The sequence below is a fragment of the Podospora bellae-mahoneyi genome, chromosome 4 (genome assembly GCF_035222275.1).
Source record: "Podospora bellae-mahoneyi strain CBS 112042 chromosome 4, whole genome shotgun sequence".
Classification (NCBI taxonomy): domain Eukaryota; kingdom Fungi; phylum Ascomycota; class Sordariomycetes; order Sordariales; family Podosporaceae; genus Podospora; species Podospora bellae-mahoneyi.
In genome coordinates, this window is record NC_085883.1 from 2,672,385 (window position 1) to 2,689,849 (window position 17,465).

The 17,465-nt window shown below is 53.9% G+C and overlaps 4 protein-coding genes across 4 annotated transcripts; 1 reads left to right on the top strand and 3 right to left on the bottom strand.

Moving 5' to 3' along the window:
• Nucleotides 1-214: 214 nt before the first annotated feature.
• Nucleotides 215-4,321, bottom strand: CPH2 (Clr6 histone deacetylase associated PHD protein-2 Cph2). Its single transcript, XM_062879021.1, has 2 exons — nt 2,592-4,321; nt 215-2,529 (listed from the first exon to the last, which is right to left on the bottom strand). The coding sequence occupies exons 1-2, from the start codon at nt 3,633-3,635 to the stop codon at nt 397-399; spliced, it is 3,177 nt and encodes a 1,058-aa protein (XP_062732504.1). The 5' UTR covers nt 3,636-4,321; the 3' UTR covers nt 215-396.
• Nucleotides 4,322-5,247: 926 nt separating this feature from the next.
• Nucleotides 5,248-7,005, bottom strand: QC761_407370 (uncharacterized protein; the record flags this gene model as incomplete). The annotated part of the gene is made up of 1 exon (XM_062879020.1): nt 5,248-7,005. One exon carries the CDS (start codon nt 7,003-7,005, stop codon nt 5,248-5,250), a length of 1,758 nt encoding a protein of 585 aa, XP_062732505.1.
• A 1,160-nt stretch (nt 7,006-8,165) lies between these two features.
• On the top strand, nt 8,166-11,132 carry srs2 (ATP-dependent DNA helicase srs2; the record flags this gene model as incomplete). The annotated part of the gene is made up of 1 exon (XM_062879019.1): nt 8,166-11,132. The coding sequence occupies one exon, from the start codon at nt 8,166-8,168 to the stop codon at nt 11,130-11,132; it is 2,967 nt and encodes a 988-aa protein (XP_062732506.1).
• Nucleotides 11,133-12,753: 1,621 nt separating this feature from the next.
• On the bottom strand, nt 12,754-17,261 carry KIN2 (Serine/threonine-protein kinase). The gene is made up of 4 exons (XM_062879018.1): nt 17,211-17,261; nt 15,361-17,124; nt 14,639-15,275; nt 12,754-14,582 (listed from the first exon to the last, which is right to left on the bottom strand). The coding sequence occupies exons 2-4, from the start codon at nt 15,766-15,768 to the stop codon at nt 13,120-13,122; spliced, it is 2,508 nt and encodes an 835-aa protein (XP_062732507.1). The 5' UTR covers nt 15,769-17,124; nt 17,211-17,261; the 3' UTR covers nt 12,754-13,119.
• Between the last annotated feature and the right edge of the window lie 204 nt (nt 17,262-17,465).

A 17,465-nucleotide genomic window follows, 5' to 3' on the forward strand; every position in this document is an offset into this window, starting at 1 on the left:
CATAACCGATTCTTTTCCCTCCACACACGGTAAACTATAACAAAAACCAAAAGAGAATAACTTCCACTGATACGCCATCCCCATTAAACACCCCATCCATTCATTCATTCCTCCTCTTCCCATGCTATCATCGCTTCACCTCCACTCATTCCATCATCCCAACCCCCTTCCAGCGTACACTATATAAACCTATAAAAGGAAAAGGAAAAAAACAAGGAGTAGAGGTATCATGCGCCAAACGCAATCGCATCGAGATAAAGAAGAATATATGGCAACTGAGAGCCTCTGGTCAGAGATGATATAGCATAGCAAAAACAGACCATGTAAAAAACAACCCATCGCTCAAAACCTTTGTCACAAAAACTAAAAACTCCAAAACAATCACTTGCAAAAAATTCAGCATCCACCACCCGCCGTATCCTCAGTGCACTCTTCTTCCATGCTTGCGTACCCAGGGTCAGCCTCCATACCCACCACGCTCTTCGTAATAGCCAAGCACCTATCAATCATCTTTTGTCTCATCGGCCCATCAAAGCCCACCTCGTTGCCCGCCTCGCTGCCAATCCATATTCTCAAACTGCCAGCAAGCCTCTCAAGAGAACGCGAGCAAGTCTCCCGGCCGACGGCGTGTCTGTGGAGGCGCTCCATCAGGTGGTAAGCTGCGGTGTAACCCAACAGAGACATGCCCTCAATGTCGGCACCAGCGGGAAGGATGGAGTCGATGACGGTAAAAGCGGCTGGAGGAGGATCGGAGAACCTTTGCAGCTGAGCAATACCCATGGCGCAGCGAAGAGCCATCTGGGCGTCGGGGTCAGGAGTGATAGTGGTGACAGGAGAGTCGATAAGAGGCGGCACACCCCTGCTGTAGTTGGGGTGCTTGTCAGGGTTCAGAGACGGGCCGAGGGCATTCATAGCAGTGACGATGGCAGCACCACGCTTCTGCTCACCGAGGACCGCACGAGCGACCAAGACGCGAACGTGAGCGTTGGAACCAATGGGGGCAACCTTGGTCGCCAGGTTAAGCTTGTCTTCAGTCTCGAGAGCCAGTCTTCCGGACTCATCACGGGTCTTGGGCAGATTGTTGCACAGAATATGGTGAAGTTGCAGGCTGGAGTACCAGGCCGCAACGGCATCCATGGGCGACCTAACGGCAGCATCCTCAACCACGGCGTCCATACCATCAATGATTTCATCAACGTTGTGTGTGGTGGGCTGGTTCCAGGCCAGGTTATGGGCTCTCTGGATAATATCGTCATTGAGCACCTCGTCACAGTCCTGTTCGAGAAGCACTGCCAGATGCTCAGGGAGCATTTCGTCAGCAGACTTGTGGTTCTCGCCGAGTGAGTTGAGAATGCGGTTGAGTTCCCGTGCGTCGTTCCAACGCGCCCTGGCAAGTTTGGCAGCCACCAAGTTGGTGATCCAAGAAGCCCCATTGAGTCTCCAAAGCAATACCCGGATGTGCAGCGCCTTCATCATGAGACGAAGCGGAGTATCCGGCAAAGTGCCCGAAGCGATCAAGGTGAGCGTGAGACGGCTCTTATTAATCTCGACGTCACCACCGGCGAGCTGGGCATCCAACGCAATTGACCATGCTTTGACCCGCGCAGCTTCTTGCTCTTCGCTGAGGCCGACAAGCATGAGATAACCACGAGGTCCGATCACATTCCTGAGGGCGTACTTGGACGACTTTAGGACCAGCGCGGCGGCTTCCAGGACAAAGTTGTGCTGGGGTACCCAGACGGTCTGGATAGCGGTGAGCCAGGCTTGCCTCCTGACGTGAATAGGCGACGCAAGAGATGGCACCGCTTGAGGAGCCGAGGTAGCATGCTTGGGCTTCTCGGATGGCTTGAAGATATCAATATTGAATAAGGAAGCGCAGGTAGCCCAGAGGAAAGCCGCCAGCAATCCGAAAAATCTGAGCTGGGATAGAATCTGGCTTGCAGAGACGTAGTAGCCGCCAATGCTGAAGTGAGTTGATCGGATAAAGGATGCCAAGAAATGCACTGGAACGCCCATCAAGCCACGACCCTCGGTGGTCTCGGGGTTTTGTTCCTTTTCGACATAGGCTTCGACCAACATCAAGCCAGCCAGTGATCCCACCATCAGCTTTCCAAGATATGGGTTCCATCTGCTGGATTGAGTTTGCTGTTGCTGCTGCTGAAGCTGTTGCTGGCGGATCATGGCAGGGTTTTGCTGGAACTGTTGACCTGGCACTGGATAAGGGCGTCCTGCATTCATCTGCTGTGAAGCCAAGATGCGTTTGATGTCGTCGGGGATTGGAATCATACCCGCTGGGTCTGGTCCTCTTGTGGTTGCTACTGGCGTATTCATGTAGGGCATAGCATCTTGCGGATACTGTACCGGTGTGGGCGGTTGTTGGAGAGGATTGGGTAATTGACCAGTCATGGCGCCAGCCATGAACAACTTTTCGAAAGCAGCGATCCTCGCCTGCATACTACTGTTCTCGTCAATGAGGCGATTGTTCCGCTTTTCCAAGTGTCTGATATACTCGGTAGCCTTGGCAAGAACCTAGATTGATAGTCAGTATAAAGTCTAGATTTGTTCTGAACGACGACATAGGTCGGACATACGGTGGCCTTGTTGAGCTTATGGGCAGGAGTCAAGCCGTGTAGCTCCTCCCTATCTTCAGTGGTGTCTTCACCACGAGCACTTTTCGACATGATCCTCAATGATGGGACACTATCTCGCAGAGCTGCTATCTTGTCATTGAGATTGGTCCGGTACCGCTTTTCGATCATGTTGTGTGCCGTCTTCTTGACGGGGTGCTGTCCGTCGAGTTCATCATCATCGTCATCGTCGTCGACCTCGGCCGACGACTTCCTCTTTCTACTGTTGGACTTGGAGTTGCCTTGGGCATCTGGGGACGAGCCAGCACCCTTATCGGCGCTGACGCTCGAGTCGGGGCTCCCGGCACTATTGGGGGAGTGATACTGAAGGTGAGGCGGCATGGCGATGCTCTTGAGCCGCTCCTGCTGAGCAGGGGTCAGCGTATTCTGGATGTTGCGATTGTCAGGTCGAAATTGGTCGTTCGAGAGGGAGTGGGCCTGAGCCTGTGATAGCGAGATGTTGGCCGGATCGGCGGCGGCGGTAGTGTGATCAAAGGCCGGATCGATGCTGGAGGCAGCGGGAGACTGGAGATACAAGGGCTGATGCTGTGGCTGCTGCTGCTGATGCTGATGCAGCACTGGTTGGCCCAGGTTGACGTGGACCGGGAGATCCCAGGTATGGGGTACAGGAGGAACAGTAAACTGATTGTCACCGGCGTTGAGGTCGTAGGGGGGTGTATCCTGGAAGTTCCAGGAGGGCACTGGGTTGAAAAATTGCTGCTGTTCAGGTTGGGTGGTTTGGAGGTGGTGTGGGTGGGCGTGTGGGTGGGCGTGGGTGTTGGTAATGGAAGGCGAGACTGATACAGGAGTCCCACTGGGGCCGGACCCAGGCGTGGCAGCAAGCGTGTCACCTGGTTGGGAGGAGGCAACGGTTGCGGCGGTGGTGTTGTTGTTGGGATCCGGAGTACCGAGGCCACTATTCACCAAGTTGCCAGTAAGGCTGCCATCGAGGTCGAAGGTGTCCAGGTCGGCAAAGAGCACGGGCGAGTCGGCGTCGGGGTCGGCCATTGTTCCTTTTTTGCGAGGGTCAGAGCCCTGAACTCCCTGGGCTTGCGATCAGGTGTTGCATGCGGGACCTCTCTCTCTCTCTGGCCGGCAGTGTGCGTGTGCCGCAGGTCAGTGACAGCGAGTCTGGGTCGAGGGCCGACTGGCGAGACTGGGCGGCCGGGGCAGATGCCGACAACCAATTGCGCGCGGAGGTGTCGCGCGGCGTAGAGTGAGTAATTCGTTATCGGGGGAGTGCTGACCGCGTTCCTGGCCTGCTGATGGCTGCGGAGGCTGTTCTCGATTGTCGATGGGAAGGGAATGTGGGTTTAAAAAACATACGATGCGATTGAGAGAATCGAATGATTCCCGCCCGGAACTCAGCGGCCCCCTTTCAGCACAGAAGCACGGGCCACGTTACTAACCACCCCACCTCGCTAGCCTCAGAAAGCTGAATTTGCCATCTTCAACCACTTCGTCGGGCACAGTAGTTTGCAGATATCTGTACGGACCCATATAGAAGAAAAGTTTATTTCGACGAGCATGCAGAGGAAGGCGTCGTTTCTTTCGGGCGGCCAAAGAAAGAGCCACAGTCGACTCAACCCACATCACGAACACGAGACCAAGAGGCAGCCCGATTGCCATCTCTCATCTGCCTCTCTCGCTATCTGAATCAGTGCGACCACCAGCTGCGGGACTGACGAGAGCACACAGACTTAACCGTAACTCTTAGTAATTCATCCCACTCAATCGACTTGGCCTGAGTGGATAGAAAAGAGTCGGAAATCCTGTTTTTCTTCCAAGTTTTGTTTGGATCAAGTGGAGAGGGCCTTATAGCAATAGCTCTCCGTTTTCTTGGTTCCAAGCTTCCAACCCAAGGTCTTCATCGGATGCAGATGCAGGCGGATGCGGGGTCTGGCGAATGGTGACCGTAGGCTCAGGACCATTGCCGAACACATCGGCCCAAGGTCGGGTTTGCCGCCAGAATTCTGTTGCGTCTGATCGATGGCACTTTGAGCCTTTTTGATATGGAATCCCTACCTCCTTCCAGCTTGCCTTTGAACGAAGGGATTTCTGATGACGAGAAGGACCCCTGTTATCCACTGAAGAAGCACGTGAACGAGCGAGGGGCCTGCCAGCGTAAGCATCTAAAGCAGCCCAGCACAACCCTTTCAGTTTCACCGCATTCTGAAACATCACCACACAATGCCCGCAGGCATCACTCACCAAGGAGCCGATAGGTTTCATCATATCTGTCATACATATTTCCCAGATACTCGCATGAAGCTATTTGGTGTTCCCAATACAAGAAATTGCCATCCAACGTTTCTAGACGGGCCCAAGCCAACGAACTGAATTCATTCTCGCTCGCTCGTCATGGATATCAATACTGGCCACTTCCTACACAAAAACCAACGGTAAAAGAAAGAGAAAATGAGTTTTCCAGGCTAACTAACCCGTCCTCCCATTATAGCCAATCGCCCCATCCACTCCATCAATGCAACAAAAGAAAACAGCCAGGTACACACACCAATCAAAGCTAAAAAAAAATATAAAAAAGACAAAACACGGGATATCTACGAAGATTAAACAACACCCAACACATCACGTAACATCACACCGTCACCTCAACGATTTACCAAACATCATCCGTATCCCGAACCATCTCCAGCGTCGGTGTCTTCGGCTCCAACTTCCTCATCATCTTCCTCTCCTTCTTACTCAACAAACTCGGCGTAACCGGAATCACCGGGCTAAACGGCTGATAAGGCGTATAAGGCACCGGCGCCCCCGTCCATGGCGTCCTCTGCCCCGTCGGCAACCCATTATCCCTGTCCGGCCTCGTGAAAACAGTCTGCTTCGTCGTGCCAAACGACGCAGCAGAAGGACTAGTCACTGCTGGCTCGTAGGCTCTAAAAGGCAGGGCACCACCCGCGCGAACGGCAGAAGGCGGGTTGGGTCGGTTAAAGGATGTTTGTCCTGGACGGGGAGAGGCAGGGAGGGAGTCCATTGAGGGGAAGCGGTTGACGCCTGGTTTGGGGGAGGTGGGGAGGCCAACCAGGCCCGAGGTGGAGGAGGTGGCCGAGGGGGGTTCTTCATTGGAGTTGTCGCGTTGATGATGACGGGGGGCGGCGACGGCGGCGTCGATGCGAGAGTCGATTGATTGGGTGGAGACGGGGGAGATGTCTGGAGTGGGGAGATGTGGGCTAGAAGAGCCGGCGTGGTTGTTGCGGCGGAAGGGGAGGTCGGAGGAGCTTCCTTGTGGCAATGGGGGAGGGGCTAGGGGAGCGTAGTGACGGGGTGGGATGGTGTTCAGTTCTTGCTCCTCTTGGCGAGGGAAGGTGCCTGACATTGGGGTCAAGATGGGGGAGGAGATAACCATTCCTGAGCCTTGGACTTTGTTCTTCCTTGGGGACTTGAGAAAGTTGAGAAGTGATGAGCTTCGGGATTCCTTCTTGGTGTCCTGGGCGAGGTTCAGGTTGGAAGGTTTGTTCCTCTCTCTTTTGGTGCTTCCGGGGGTGGGCGGCATGGTGTTGACGGACTTGGTGGATGGCGAGGTGAGCATTGGAGGAGGCTCATATGCCCTACCCTCCGCTTTGGCTCTTTCCTGCTCCATCACATGCCTGTACATCTCTTCTAGCTGATTTTGCGCCATGGCTCTGTCCCGACCGACGACTGTCTGGTCAACCGAGAGGTCGATTCCGCAAGCAAGGATCGTCGAAGTTGGCGAGTGCGCTGTTGCGATGGAGAATTGTGACTTGGCTGGACTGAGTGGGCCGCCGAGTCTGTCTCTTGCTGTCAAGGGCGAAGCCGAAGGAAGAGAATAGTTTCTTGTGTGCGCCGGGAGGTCTGTCTGGAGAGAGAGCTTCTGCCCTAGGTTGTGACCAAGGTACTGCTGTTGCTGCTCTGGCTGGAATTGTTCTTGCTGGCACTGCTGAGGATGTTGTTGCCCGGCCTGGTATTGTTCGGCCTGAAGTTGGTATTGCTCGAGTTGTTTCTTGTATTCCTCTTCGGACAGGAATTGTTGTGTGAACGGGTTGAAAGCCAGTAGTCCCCTCTCCTCCTCGGGTAATTCACCGTTCCTGATATGTGTTCGTCTGGTCTTGAGGAGAGCCAGCAACAGGATAGCTACAATCACCAACGCAAAACCATACGCTCCCACAATGGCACCTATATGGATTGGGAGGTAGGCCGGGTCCCGGACGGCGTTGGCGGATAGCGGAGGTCCGTCTTCGGGGGAAGGAGTGGGAGAGGAATAGTCGAGCCACAGGTCACCTCGACGAAGCAATTGTTGAATAGAAGGCAAGGCAGCGCAAAAAGAAGGCCAAGATATCGTCGCAAAGAGAAGAGCGAAGGCAGCTTTGTTATATGAAGACACACCAGCTGACAGCATGATGATGGGGGTGGGAGAGGGTCGGGGGAGGGTCGAGGGAGGTCCAATCCGAGGCCACGGGTGGCGATAGACAGTTGGTGGTGTCGTCCAAAGGGTCTGTCTTACTTACGGCTGCCTCGTAGTATCCGCCATGCCGAAACACTTTGTGATTGAGATGGACAAAGAGGAGGTGCAAATGGCAGCAATCACGGTATATAGCAGCGCCTGTTGCGACGAGAGTCGACGGAACCGACATGGGGAGGCGGGGGGGCAGCCCATGCCGACTCTGGACCTGCATTGGATCCATCTCAAGGTGAGGCCCTCGATTGGTTGCTGTATTCAACTCCCGTTGATGTCTTGCCCAACCACTTGCATGAGCGAGCCGACGCTCGCGCTAAGTCTGGCCTGCTGATTGGCTGTCAAGGGATCCACCTCGCATCTCCCATCACCCTCCCACTGCCATTGGGCCGTGATGAGAGACCTCACAGGCCATGAGAGCGCTGGTGTGTGCTAGAATAGGAGGTTTTTTTTTGGTGATTCTCATGCGAGAGCGAGTTCACCTCAACTGGTGCTGCAGTAGCGTTTCCCAAAATGCAGGATGGGCCACCACTTGCAGCGTCAACTTTCACATTTCCCCCTTGATAGCCAAGTTGCGCCTGTGCTAGCTCGCTGTGATATCAACCTCTGATATCGGTGATCAGCCTCTGATCACTGAAAAGCAGTGGATTCGGTCCGTTCTCTGAATAAACATCACATCCCGTCACGCACAGGGCATAAAGTGACGGAACAGGTGTCACTGAGTGTGCCGCCCGCTGGTGGGCGCCTCTCGGCGCATGAACGGATCGACCACGCTTCCGACAGATTGATTGCTTGCCACGAGTATGTCCGTGTTAGCAGCTGCCAAATGCTTTCCGAGGAGCTCCTGCTCTGTTAACCCTAACCCCTTTAAGCCATCACCCTTAGGTAAGCAAGAGATTGGTGGACTGCCTTCACGTGCTTCCGCGACTGCCCCACCTCGACACACGCTCTCTGTTTTGTATCAACGCGTCTTCTGTATCTCGAAGCCTAATAATTGCACCAAGTTTCTTTCCTCAAATGGCCAAACTGTAAAATCTCGTCAATTGCACCAATTGGAGGACATTTCATCGCCTTCCTTGTCATCCGAAAATCCACTGCAGCACATGCCTCCACCGTTAGCAAACCACCCCATCCTCAACAGCCTCAATGATGCCCAACGCCGAGCCGTAAGTTCAGATGCCGCTACTGTCGCCATCCTTGCTGGACCCGGCAGCGGCAAGACGCACACTCTGACCTCTCGAGTGGTATGGCTCATCGATCAAGTCGGATACCGACCCGAGGATGTCGTTGTCGCGACCTTTACCGTCAAGGCTGCACGGGAAATGAAGGAGCGTATCGGAAAGGCTCTCGGAGATGGTAGGGAGAAGAAAATTGTTCTGGGCAACTTCCACAGCATAGCTCGACGCTATCTTGCTGCCTACGGCCGGAAAATCGGAATCAATCAGAAATTTGGCATTGCCGACGACGGCGACTCGCGCTCCATCATTGCTCGTATATGCAAGCGAAGAGAAGTCAATCTCGATCCTGTGGCCGTTCGCTCCTGGATCAGCAAAAAGAAGGCCAAGGGAGATGAAGTGGTGACAAAGCCACTTGGTCAGAAGGCCACAAAAACGTCAGGAGAGAAGGACCTCGACGAATGCTATGAGGAGTATCAGGCTCACCTGAAGAAGTCGAACCTGCTGGATTTCGACGACTTGCTTGTTCGTTGTGTTGAACTTCTCCGCGAGTTTCCGTCATGCGTCTCCAACATCCAGACCGTCCTCATCGATGAGTATCAGGACACCAACGGGGTTCAGTACGAGCTCATGAAGTTGTTCGCTCAACGACACAAGAGAATTACCATTGTGGGGGATCCGGATCAGAGCATTTACAGATGGCGTTCTGCCGAGATTCAGAATCTATGGCGAATGCTGAAGGATTTCCCCGGCACAGACGAGATCTCACTGGAGCAGAACTATCGATCGTTTGACGCCATCCTCAGATTGTCCCTGTTGGTGATACAGCAGGACAAGAAGCGATATCAGAAGGCTCTGAAGCCTGTCCATGGCCGAGGTCCTCGTCCGGTTTTGCGGAGGCTGAAAAGTGCTTCCGCCGAGGCAGATTGGATCGTCTCCGAGATCAGGAGAGTCATCATGATGTCTGGATCTATGCTGACCTTCAATGATGTTTCCATCTTGCTCCGCTCAGCTTCACTATCAAGACATGTTGAGACTGCTCTTGGCAAATCGGGAATCGCTTACAGGATGGTGGGCGGCAAGAAATTTTACGAGCGTCTGGAGATCAAAGCCATCCTGGATTATTTGCGCGTCATCTACCAGCCGGAAAACAACGATGCCTTGGCCAGAATCATCAACGTACCGAAACGAGGAGTCGGAGATGTGACCATAAAGAGTTTACTAGAGGAAGCAGAGAGCTCGTCATTGAGTGTCTGGGCGGTATTGACTAAGCACTGCCGAGGAGATCGTACCGCAAAGACAAAGATTCCGAAACCCATGGAGCAAAGAATAGCAGCCGGTCTTATTCGTCCTCTGGATAATATCCGTCGAAAAATGGAGGAGGCTGCTAAGCCTGGTGGTGCGGTCTTTGGACTAGTGGAAATGATTGAGCAACTTCTGGCAGCCCTCAATTTTCAAAAGTATCTGAAGGATACGCACCCCAACGAGCACGAGGGGAGATGGGCCAATGTAGAAGAGTTCGTAACTCTTGCGGGCGACTTCGTGCGAAATCTGAAAGAGTCCAGTGATGAAGAGCTCCTTCCAGAACTCGAGGGGCTCGAGCAGGCAAAAGAGGACGAGGTTCTGCCACGTTTCTTGGCCAATGTTTCTTTGGCATCCGATGTCCAGACTGGGGACGACGGGGGAAACAAGCCGCTTGTCACCATATCCACCATCCACGCAGCCAAGGGCCTCGAGTGGCCCATCGTGTTTGTCCCTGCCGTCTATAACGGCTCGATCCCGCATATGAGGTCCGACGACAACGATGAGGAGCGAAGACTCTTGTATGTCGCCATGACAAGAGCCCAAAGTCTACTCTATCTGAGTTGCTCCCTGTTTAGCACCAACGGCAATGGGGAGCGCAACCAGTTATCGTCTTTTGTGGAGCCTTTGCACAGAGTATTTGCACCCAAGGGGCCGTGTTTCGATCGACCGGTCATGCTAGAGATAGCCAAGGTGCTCGGTCGCACATTACCACCAGAGGATGCTGTCTTCAAAGCCTTGCCGTCCATGTTCAACCCGGAAGACAACATATTTCCCGTGGACCCAGAAGAATCCCAAGAGATCCCAGCTGCCGGTACTGAGGCTCGAACTTCTGATGATGCGCCACGAGCAAAGCGGCCCAGGCTCTCCAATATGTCTGGCCAGAAGAACTCAGGCGAAGACGCGAAGTGGCACAGAGACTACACAACCACTATGGAGGGGGCTTCTTCTTTTACAGTCTCATCGTTACCTGGGTTCGTCAGTGCTGGCATGCACCAGGCCGCTATCACAGCGGCAAACGCCGCGGCCGAGACTAGGCAAAAGGCTGAACAGGAGAAGAAACTTGCCAATCGACGTCCTCCAGACCAGAAGAGCATTCTAGGTTTTGTGAAGTCTACAACTAAACCGAGTATCGACCCCAGTCCAGCGCCAACGTCTCATAATGGCCTTCCAACTCAAGCCAGCCTTGCTCCTCCGCAAGTGACGGCCAACCCAGGCCAGCAGGCGATTCCTCCCAGCCTGGCCACACACAAACCTGCCAAAGGGACGCTGCTTTCTCGTCCTGCCCGGCCTGCTCCAGCCCCTGATGAAAATCCCAAAGGAACGGCCTATCCCTGTTTCTCCAGCTCTCCTGTCAAGCCCGACGCCATCAAACCGGATCCAGATGAAGATGATGAGCCCCTACCAGAGCCCACCAGAGTGGCTGCTTGCCTTCACAGCACAACCTTCACGAGACCAACTCTACTGACGGCAGGGAGAGGATCAGGAGGTCTGACAAGACCGAGTCCGGTGGGTAAAGTGGGAAGAACGCCTATTGCACCGATAGACAGACTGCGCAAACCGTTCAAGCCATTGACGATTAAGCGGCCTTGAGGGCATGTACATAATGATGAATTATGACTTATGATCTGAGCTCACAATTCGGCTTGAGGTTTCTGGACACTGTGCAAGTTGTCATGATTTGTTCGCTTCCATCAGGCAGGTGAAACATGCATGCTCCCTTTATGCTCTGCCCTAAGAAGAGAATTTTCGCTCTTGAAAATAATTCATTTTTGTGTGAACGGGGGACATTTCGAAAGACAACTCTACCATCAAACCCAACAAGCATGACTCTCCGTTTCGTATCCCACTCTCAGCCCATTTCCTCCGCAACTCGGTTATTTCCAACCAGGCTTGTGACCCAAAATGTCTTCCAGGTCACCTCCTGGATTTTCCACCGCTATTCACAAGTAGTCCCTCGTCGATACGGGCCTATTCTTCTTCGAAATGGACCCGGGGCCTGAGGTTGACCCTCGATCCAAAGCTCACTACAATCACGCTCATGCTGGGAATCCCGTTATGCGGTTTCGAAGCGGTTCATACCGTTCGTTTACAGAAGCAAATCGAGGAGGAGGTGATTATGCAGCTGAAACAACGAGACGTGGCAGCAAAAAACGGATGGAGGTTGAAGCTAACTTGGGGAGAAAAATAGCAGAGCTACCCGCCACCGCACTCGCATACGACGCTGTTTCAAACACTGTGCCGACCAAAACCACCTCTGATACGCAGAAATTTCAAAGAGGGGATTGCAACCTGGCAAAACTTTTCATGGATGGTCATTCCAGTCTCATGACCTACCGAGCAACTGAACACAGCAAACAGTAAAGCGCACCATGCCTTACCAACCAATCCCACGGTTTATCTTAGCCTTCTTGCTCGTCCTCGCGTTATACCGTCAGTTCATCCGCTCTTACGACCCAACTTACGCCTGCGCTTGTCGAATACCCCGGAGACAGAGGCGGGAGAAGCGGATGAAGAGGCAGATGAAGGAGAGGCAGTTGCTGGTTGAGACTGAAGGGGATCGTCAGTTGGAACGGCGGCGGGAGCTGGATGGGCGGCCGCTGGGTGGGACTGGTGTGAAGGTAGAAGGGAAGTGGGATAATGTAAAACCTCCTGTATCTGCGTAATCTAAAACGATCTGCCAGACGAACTAGAACATGAACAAAGATTTCTGTGACAATTTAACATTTGATATTCACCGCTAATGAAACGATTGGGAACATAAGGTACTTTAAACAGTGCAGACACCAGTCCACATCCGCAGCTTAATCGATTGCGTTTACTCACCCGCCCTGATGTCTCAGACTCATCTACCACTTTACCTCCAACTTCTTCCACTTCTTCGTCACCACCTATCTACCTACCTACCTACCCAGCACATCTATTTCCACCACCTTGATTAATCACAGCATAATGCCTCCCCGTCTTCCCACCCCCCGTCCCCCGCTGCAACCATCTCATCACCGGGTATTCACAACGCATTCTCCCACTATAATTTTTTGCTCTGAATCTTCGCACGACAGCTTTTTTCTGAAGCGTGCTGGGAATGTCATCAGTAACTATCAGCATGTCCCCATCAGGCGGATGGCTGTCCTCACATGGTAAATCACTGATGAAAGAAGTAGAAACGTCGGTCAGGCGGTGACGTTCTGGTAGGACGGCCAGGGCAAGAGAGTGTAATGAGGGCAGAAACCTTATATGCAGGCCTAGACATCCCATACAGGCGCAAGAAAAAAAGTCTCGTATTAATAAAAAGTAATTAGAATAATAAAAATTCTCAAATCATGAAAACTTGTAAATGGATCTCTCTCTCTCTCTCTCTCTCTCTCTTTCTCTCAAAAGCCACCAAGAAAAAAAGTCCCTACCCGCCGCTTTCCCCACAAGCCACCGTATGCCATGCCAAAGAAGAAGAGAACAAAAGCCAAATACAATTTCCCCCTCCTTCCTCTTTGTTTTGTTCCTCCTACACCATTCAAACCACCCACATCCATGTATACCCCCAAAACTACTCTATCCTAACCCCGTTTTATGTTTCCCCCATCTACAGCCTCAGCTCCCTCACAATATGCTCCGCCATCGCCTTATACTGCCAAGTATCACCGCCCACCCTCTTGAACTGCACACCATGCAAGCTCACGATAGGGACCTTGACAATCAAAATCTCAAACTTGATCTCCCCATCGTCCATGCCCCTGCTTCCACCACCTCTCCTCTCATCACTGCTCTGATGGCTGTACCTTGACCGGTCATACTGAGGCTGACGCTCGGCAATGCTAGGACTATGCGCGCATCTAAACCCACCCTTGATCTCCTTGTAATCCACCCCAAGCGCCCTCAGGACCCTCTTGATATCCGCCCTAATCTCCACCAGTGGCTTTGTCGAGGTAGTCGACACGCTAAATATGCCCTTGAGGAAGACAGGCTTGGCAAGGTCGGGATCCTCTGGTTCAAGACGCTCGTGGGAACCGCCGCTTGTCTCGCCGCCGTGGTCATTGTCAAGCTCGCCCAGTTCAGCGTCGGTTTCCTCCCGCACAGGTAGCGCGGTGGCAGGCGCCGCATCGCCTCGGGCTGCCTCGGCCTCCCGCTTCGCCCGCCGCGCTTGGATGCTTTCCCTGCGGGCGTGGCCGAGCGATTTGGCGCGCATAGAGACCGACTTTTGAATAGACTTGCCCGTAGGATCGCCGACGTCCTTCTTTCTGTCGCGGGTGCTGAGTCGTCGGAAGATGCCAGCAGCAGTGCTCTCTTTCTTTTGGGGAATCATGTCAGGCGACAAGAGCCCATTCTTGACGGGTTCTCTGGTTTGCTCCTCGCTGTGGGACCTAGCCCTGGTTCGGGTTCCACGTCCGCCGTCGGTGTGAGCTGGTGCTGGGGGTACGATCTCGGCAAGAGAGTGCTTCTCCTTGGGTCGTACAATTGGAGATGGGGGCACCGGTGGGGGCTGGGCCTGCTGTGGTGATGGCGGGACTTGAACCTTGGGTGGCGCCGCTGGTGGACCAGCCTGGGCGGCCTGGCCCTCACGCTCGCGTTCTAGCTTCTCCCGCACGAGATAATAGATGGAAATTAGAGGGTCAAAAGCGTTCAGCGGGTCATCACCAATCGGAAGACCCTCGGAGCTGGCGGTTGTTAGTGTGTCCCGGCTGGTGACTGAGTTCCTCCTCTTGTAAAAGTCAAACCCAAAGCCACGTCTTTTCTCGACGTCCTTGGGTATGGGCTGCGGTTGCTCCCTCTCCCTTTCCAGCCGTCTGACAGCCGTTTGGTATTTTGGAGACTTGATTCTCTTGGTCAACTCCTCCCTAATGTATTCTGGAGGGCCAAATTTAAAGCCTGTCATGTTTGCAATAACTTCATTGTCGAGCGGGAGCGACAGGGGTTCGCGCTGCGGGAGATAATTCTCGGGTGGCCCGTTGTAACCCTTGAGCATCCAGGGGTGGTTCATGACCTCATGCATGGTAGCACGTTGTCTTGGATCCGTCACCAGCATCCGCGAGATCAGATGCTTGCATTCTAGAAACAATATCAGCATGAGAAGTGAAACATGGTAGACACAGAGGTCAACTCACCACTAGACAGCCAGCTTGGGTAGTCAACAGCACCCTTCTTGATCTTTTGGTGGAGGGCGGGCATGTACTGGTCATCAAAGGGAACCTTTCCGCACACCAACACGAAAAGCACGACACCGAAACTCCAGACATCAACCTCTGGGCCAGTGTAGGGTTTCGCCTGCAGCAGCTCGGGGGCGGCAAAGTACAGACTGCCGCAGTAGGTCTTCAATTTCCTGTCCTCGTCCGGCGAGAAAAGGTTGCTGAGGCCGAAGTCAATAATCTTAATGTCGCCCGTCTTGCTGATGAGGATGTTTTCAATCTTCAGGTCCCGGTGGACAATGCTGTTTCGGTGGCAGTAGTCGACGGCGCTTGCAATCTGGCGGGCGAATTTCCGAGCCTGCTTTTCTTTGAGCTTTCCATGAGAGATGATGTAGTCCAGCATTTGACCGCCATTAACGTATTCAAAAAGCATGTACCAGTGCCATCTCGTTCGCAGGTTGTCCCGGAGTCCGCAGATGTACTGGTGGTTGAGCAGGCTGACGATGGCAGCCTCGCGCGCATTTCGGTCTTCCCTGGCAGCATCCGCCTTCTCTCTCTCCTCCCTGCTCTGGCGACCATCGTCGGGCGACACTCTTTCGATAATCTTGCAAGCAACCTATTGACAGGTAAAAGATCCAAGGTTAGATAGGCTGACCCACAATGTAGCCGAGGATGGCGGTGGGGAAACCGTGATAACTGACCAGTTCGCCTGTGACCTCCTTTTTGGCCAGCTTGACTTTGCCCATGCTGCCCTGGCCAATGGTCTTGATAAAGGTGTAATTGCCCGAAGGGGCGGGAATCATGGTACGGTATTTGTGTTTGGAGGTGTGGTGCCTCCGGGGGTCGGTTGAAGTGCCATCGCCGCGGTGCTCTTCGGCGTGGTGGCTTGGGGGAGCAGCCGAGGCGTCAGGCTGCTGGGGGTGACGAGGAGACGGGGCATTTGTCGAGCGCTGGCTTCTCGTGCGTGACGGGCGCGACGCCTCGGCTCTCGTAGATGATTCGGAGCGTGGCAGAGGGTCGGGGCGGGTGCCTGTGGGCGGGCGCCGTGTCCGGACAGACTGCGACCGGATTGGCATTTCGGTGCCAGCGGCTGGCATTGTGGTTGTCATGGTCGGACTCCCGGAGCCCGGGCAATTGAAAACGGTGAGTACGAGTCTTGCAAGAGGAAGGGCGTCGGTAGAAGGGAGGCGCGCTGGTGGAAGCGGTGATGATGCAAAGACAATTTCACAAAGAGAAGCAGTCGAGTCGAGTCGTCCAGGGTGGGTGGTTGGCTTCCAGTGCCTTGCTTAGTTGGTTGATTTGGCAACGGTTTCGGTCAGTCGATTAATCGGTCAGGAGGCAGACAGGCAGCGGGGCGGTGGAGGTTCTTGTCTGCTGTTGCGGTGCAAAATAGATAAACAACACAAAAAAAGACAACAGACAGGATTGATCGTGAGATGCGGTGGGAGGGCGAGGGCGAGGGTGGACAAAGACGGGAATTGGGGGTCGGGATTTGGTTGGAGAAGCGTGGGCTGCGTAGTGTCCAGCCTGCAGCGTGTCGTTCCAAGGTTGGGCAGTCGACGCAGCTTTTTTAGTGAGTTGAGGGGAACAAGTCGGTGTTTGGGCTGGAGCCAGGGGCTCGACTGGGCTGGCTGGACTGGCTGGCTGCCCTTCTCTAGCGGGTACCTAGCTGAGGTGTGAACTGGCATTTCCATGATGGCATTGCATTGCGTCTCCAGCCCGGTTTATGCACAATCCGGGTTACTCTGTTTTCTCCTTTCTTTCTTTTACTCATCCCCCGACTACTCTATTACTGTCTAGGTAACTATCCTCGCCTCACCCGTGATATCAGCGTCCGTGACAGTCAAGATGGATGGTAGCTTTTTGCTGTTGGTCCCCGCTCTGGCCAATGTCAATTCCGGGGGGAGGGGGGCTGGGCGATGTCTGGGCAGACAGCGGCGACCCACTCAGCACTTCCATGTTCATCAACCCACCCTCACCTCAAAAAGCAACCCTCCCGAGTGGTATTAACAAACGGCTCAGCCTGATGGTACCGGTTGCTCGCTCACCGTCAACCTAATTCACCTCAGCAGTTTGGTTTGCAGGGCTGACTTTCAGGTTGCCCGACCGGCCCTGATTGGCGAGGTCAAAGATGGGGTGGTGTGTGTGCTGCACTAACAGCTCGCTTGGGAACTCTCATAGCAAGCAGCCTTCCGCCGACCGGCTCTTGTCCAATAGTCTGTCTCCAACGGGTCACCAGCAAAAGCGAGACCCCGTCGGCCTGCTCAAGGAACGTATGCCAACGTTGGTACTACTCGAGTCGTTGTTCTCGAAGCCTTTGCGGGCCATCGCTGGTCAGGAGCACAAGGCCGGGGTCAGCCTTTCCAACTGGTTATGCGTCGTGGAGGCAAAGGACGTATGCACACTAGCTGCGGTGGCGCCAGCAGACCAAAACCAATGTGCGGGGACGCAATTCTTCTCCTGTCCTATCGGGTCCGTCGTCAGCTTCTTCTGCACGTGTTCGGCGACCCGAATCGACCGGTTGGGCCTTTTATTGAGCAGCAAGGCCTACAGGTGAAACCTAGAGATCACCCGGGTCTAATAAGATGCAGGTCCTCCGTCGGAGATTCTTCAATTTTCGTGTGGATAACACAAGGTGACACGGGGCCTTGAAAGGAGTCCTCGAAGGCCCTGAGCACAGCAGGATGCCCGCTTGAGATGATATCATGAGGCCGATCATTTCAAGCGAGCCACCCGTTATCAATCAAAGTCTGTAGGGGTCACGATAATATGTTCGATGTTTCAGTCTGTCGCGGTGACGTTGTTC

What these genes read in the sequence shown, in the direction of transcription:
- CPH2 (XM_062879021.1), bottom strand. Translation starts at nt 3,635, where the DNA reads ATGGCCGACCCCGACGCCGACTCGCCCGTGCTCTTTGCCGACCTGGAC. An exon ending in ATAAGCTCAACAAGGCCACC is followed by an intron (nt 2,530 to 2,591) that starts GTATGTCCGACC and finishes CTATCAATCTAG; the next exon opens with GTTCTTGCCAAGGCTACCGA.
- KIN2 (XM_062879018.1), bottom strand. Translation starts at nt 15,768, where the DNA reads ATGACAACCACAATGCCAGCCGCTGGCACCGAAATGCCAATCCGGTCG. An exon ending in AGGAGGTCACAGGCGAACTG is followed by an intron (nt 15,276 to 15,360) that starts GTCAGTTATCAC and finishes ACCTGTCAATAG; the next exon opens with GTTGCTTGCAAGATTATCGA. An exon ending in CCCAAGCTGGCTGTCTAGTG is followed by an intron (nt 14,583 to 14,638) that starts GTGAGTTGACCT and finishes TATTGTTTCTAG; the next exon opens with AATGCAAGCATCTGATCTCG.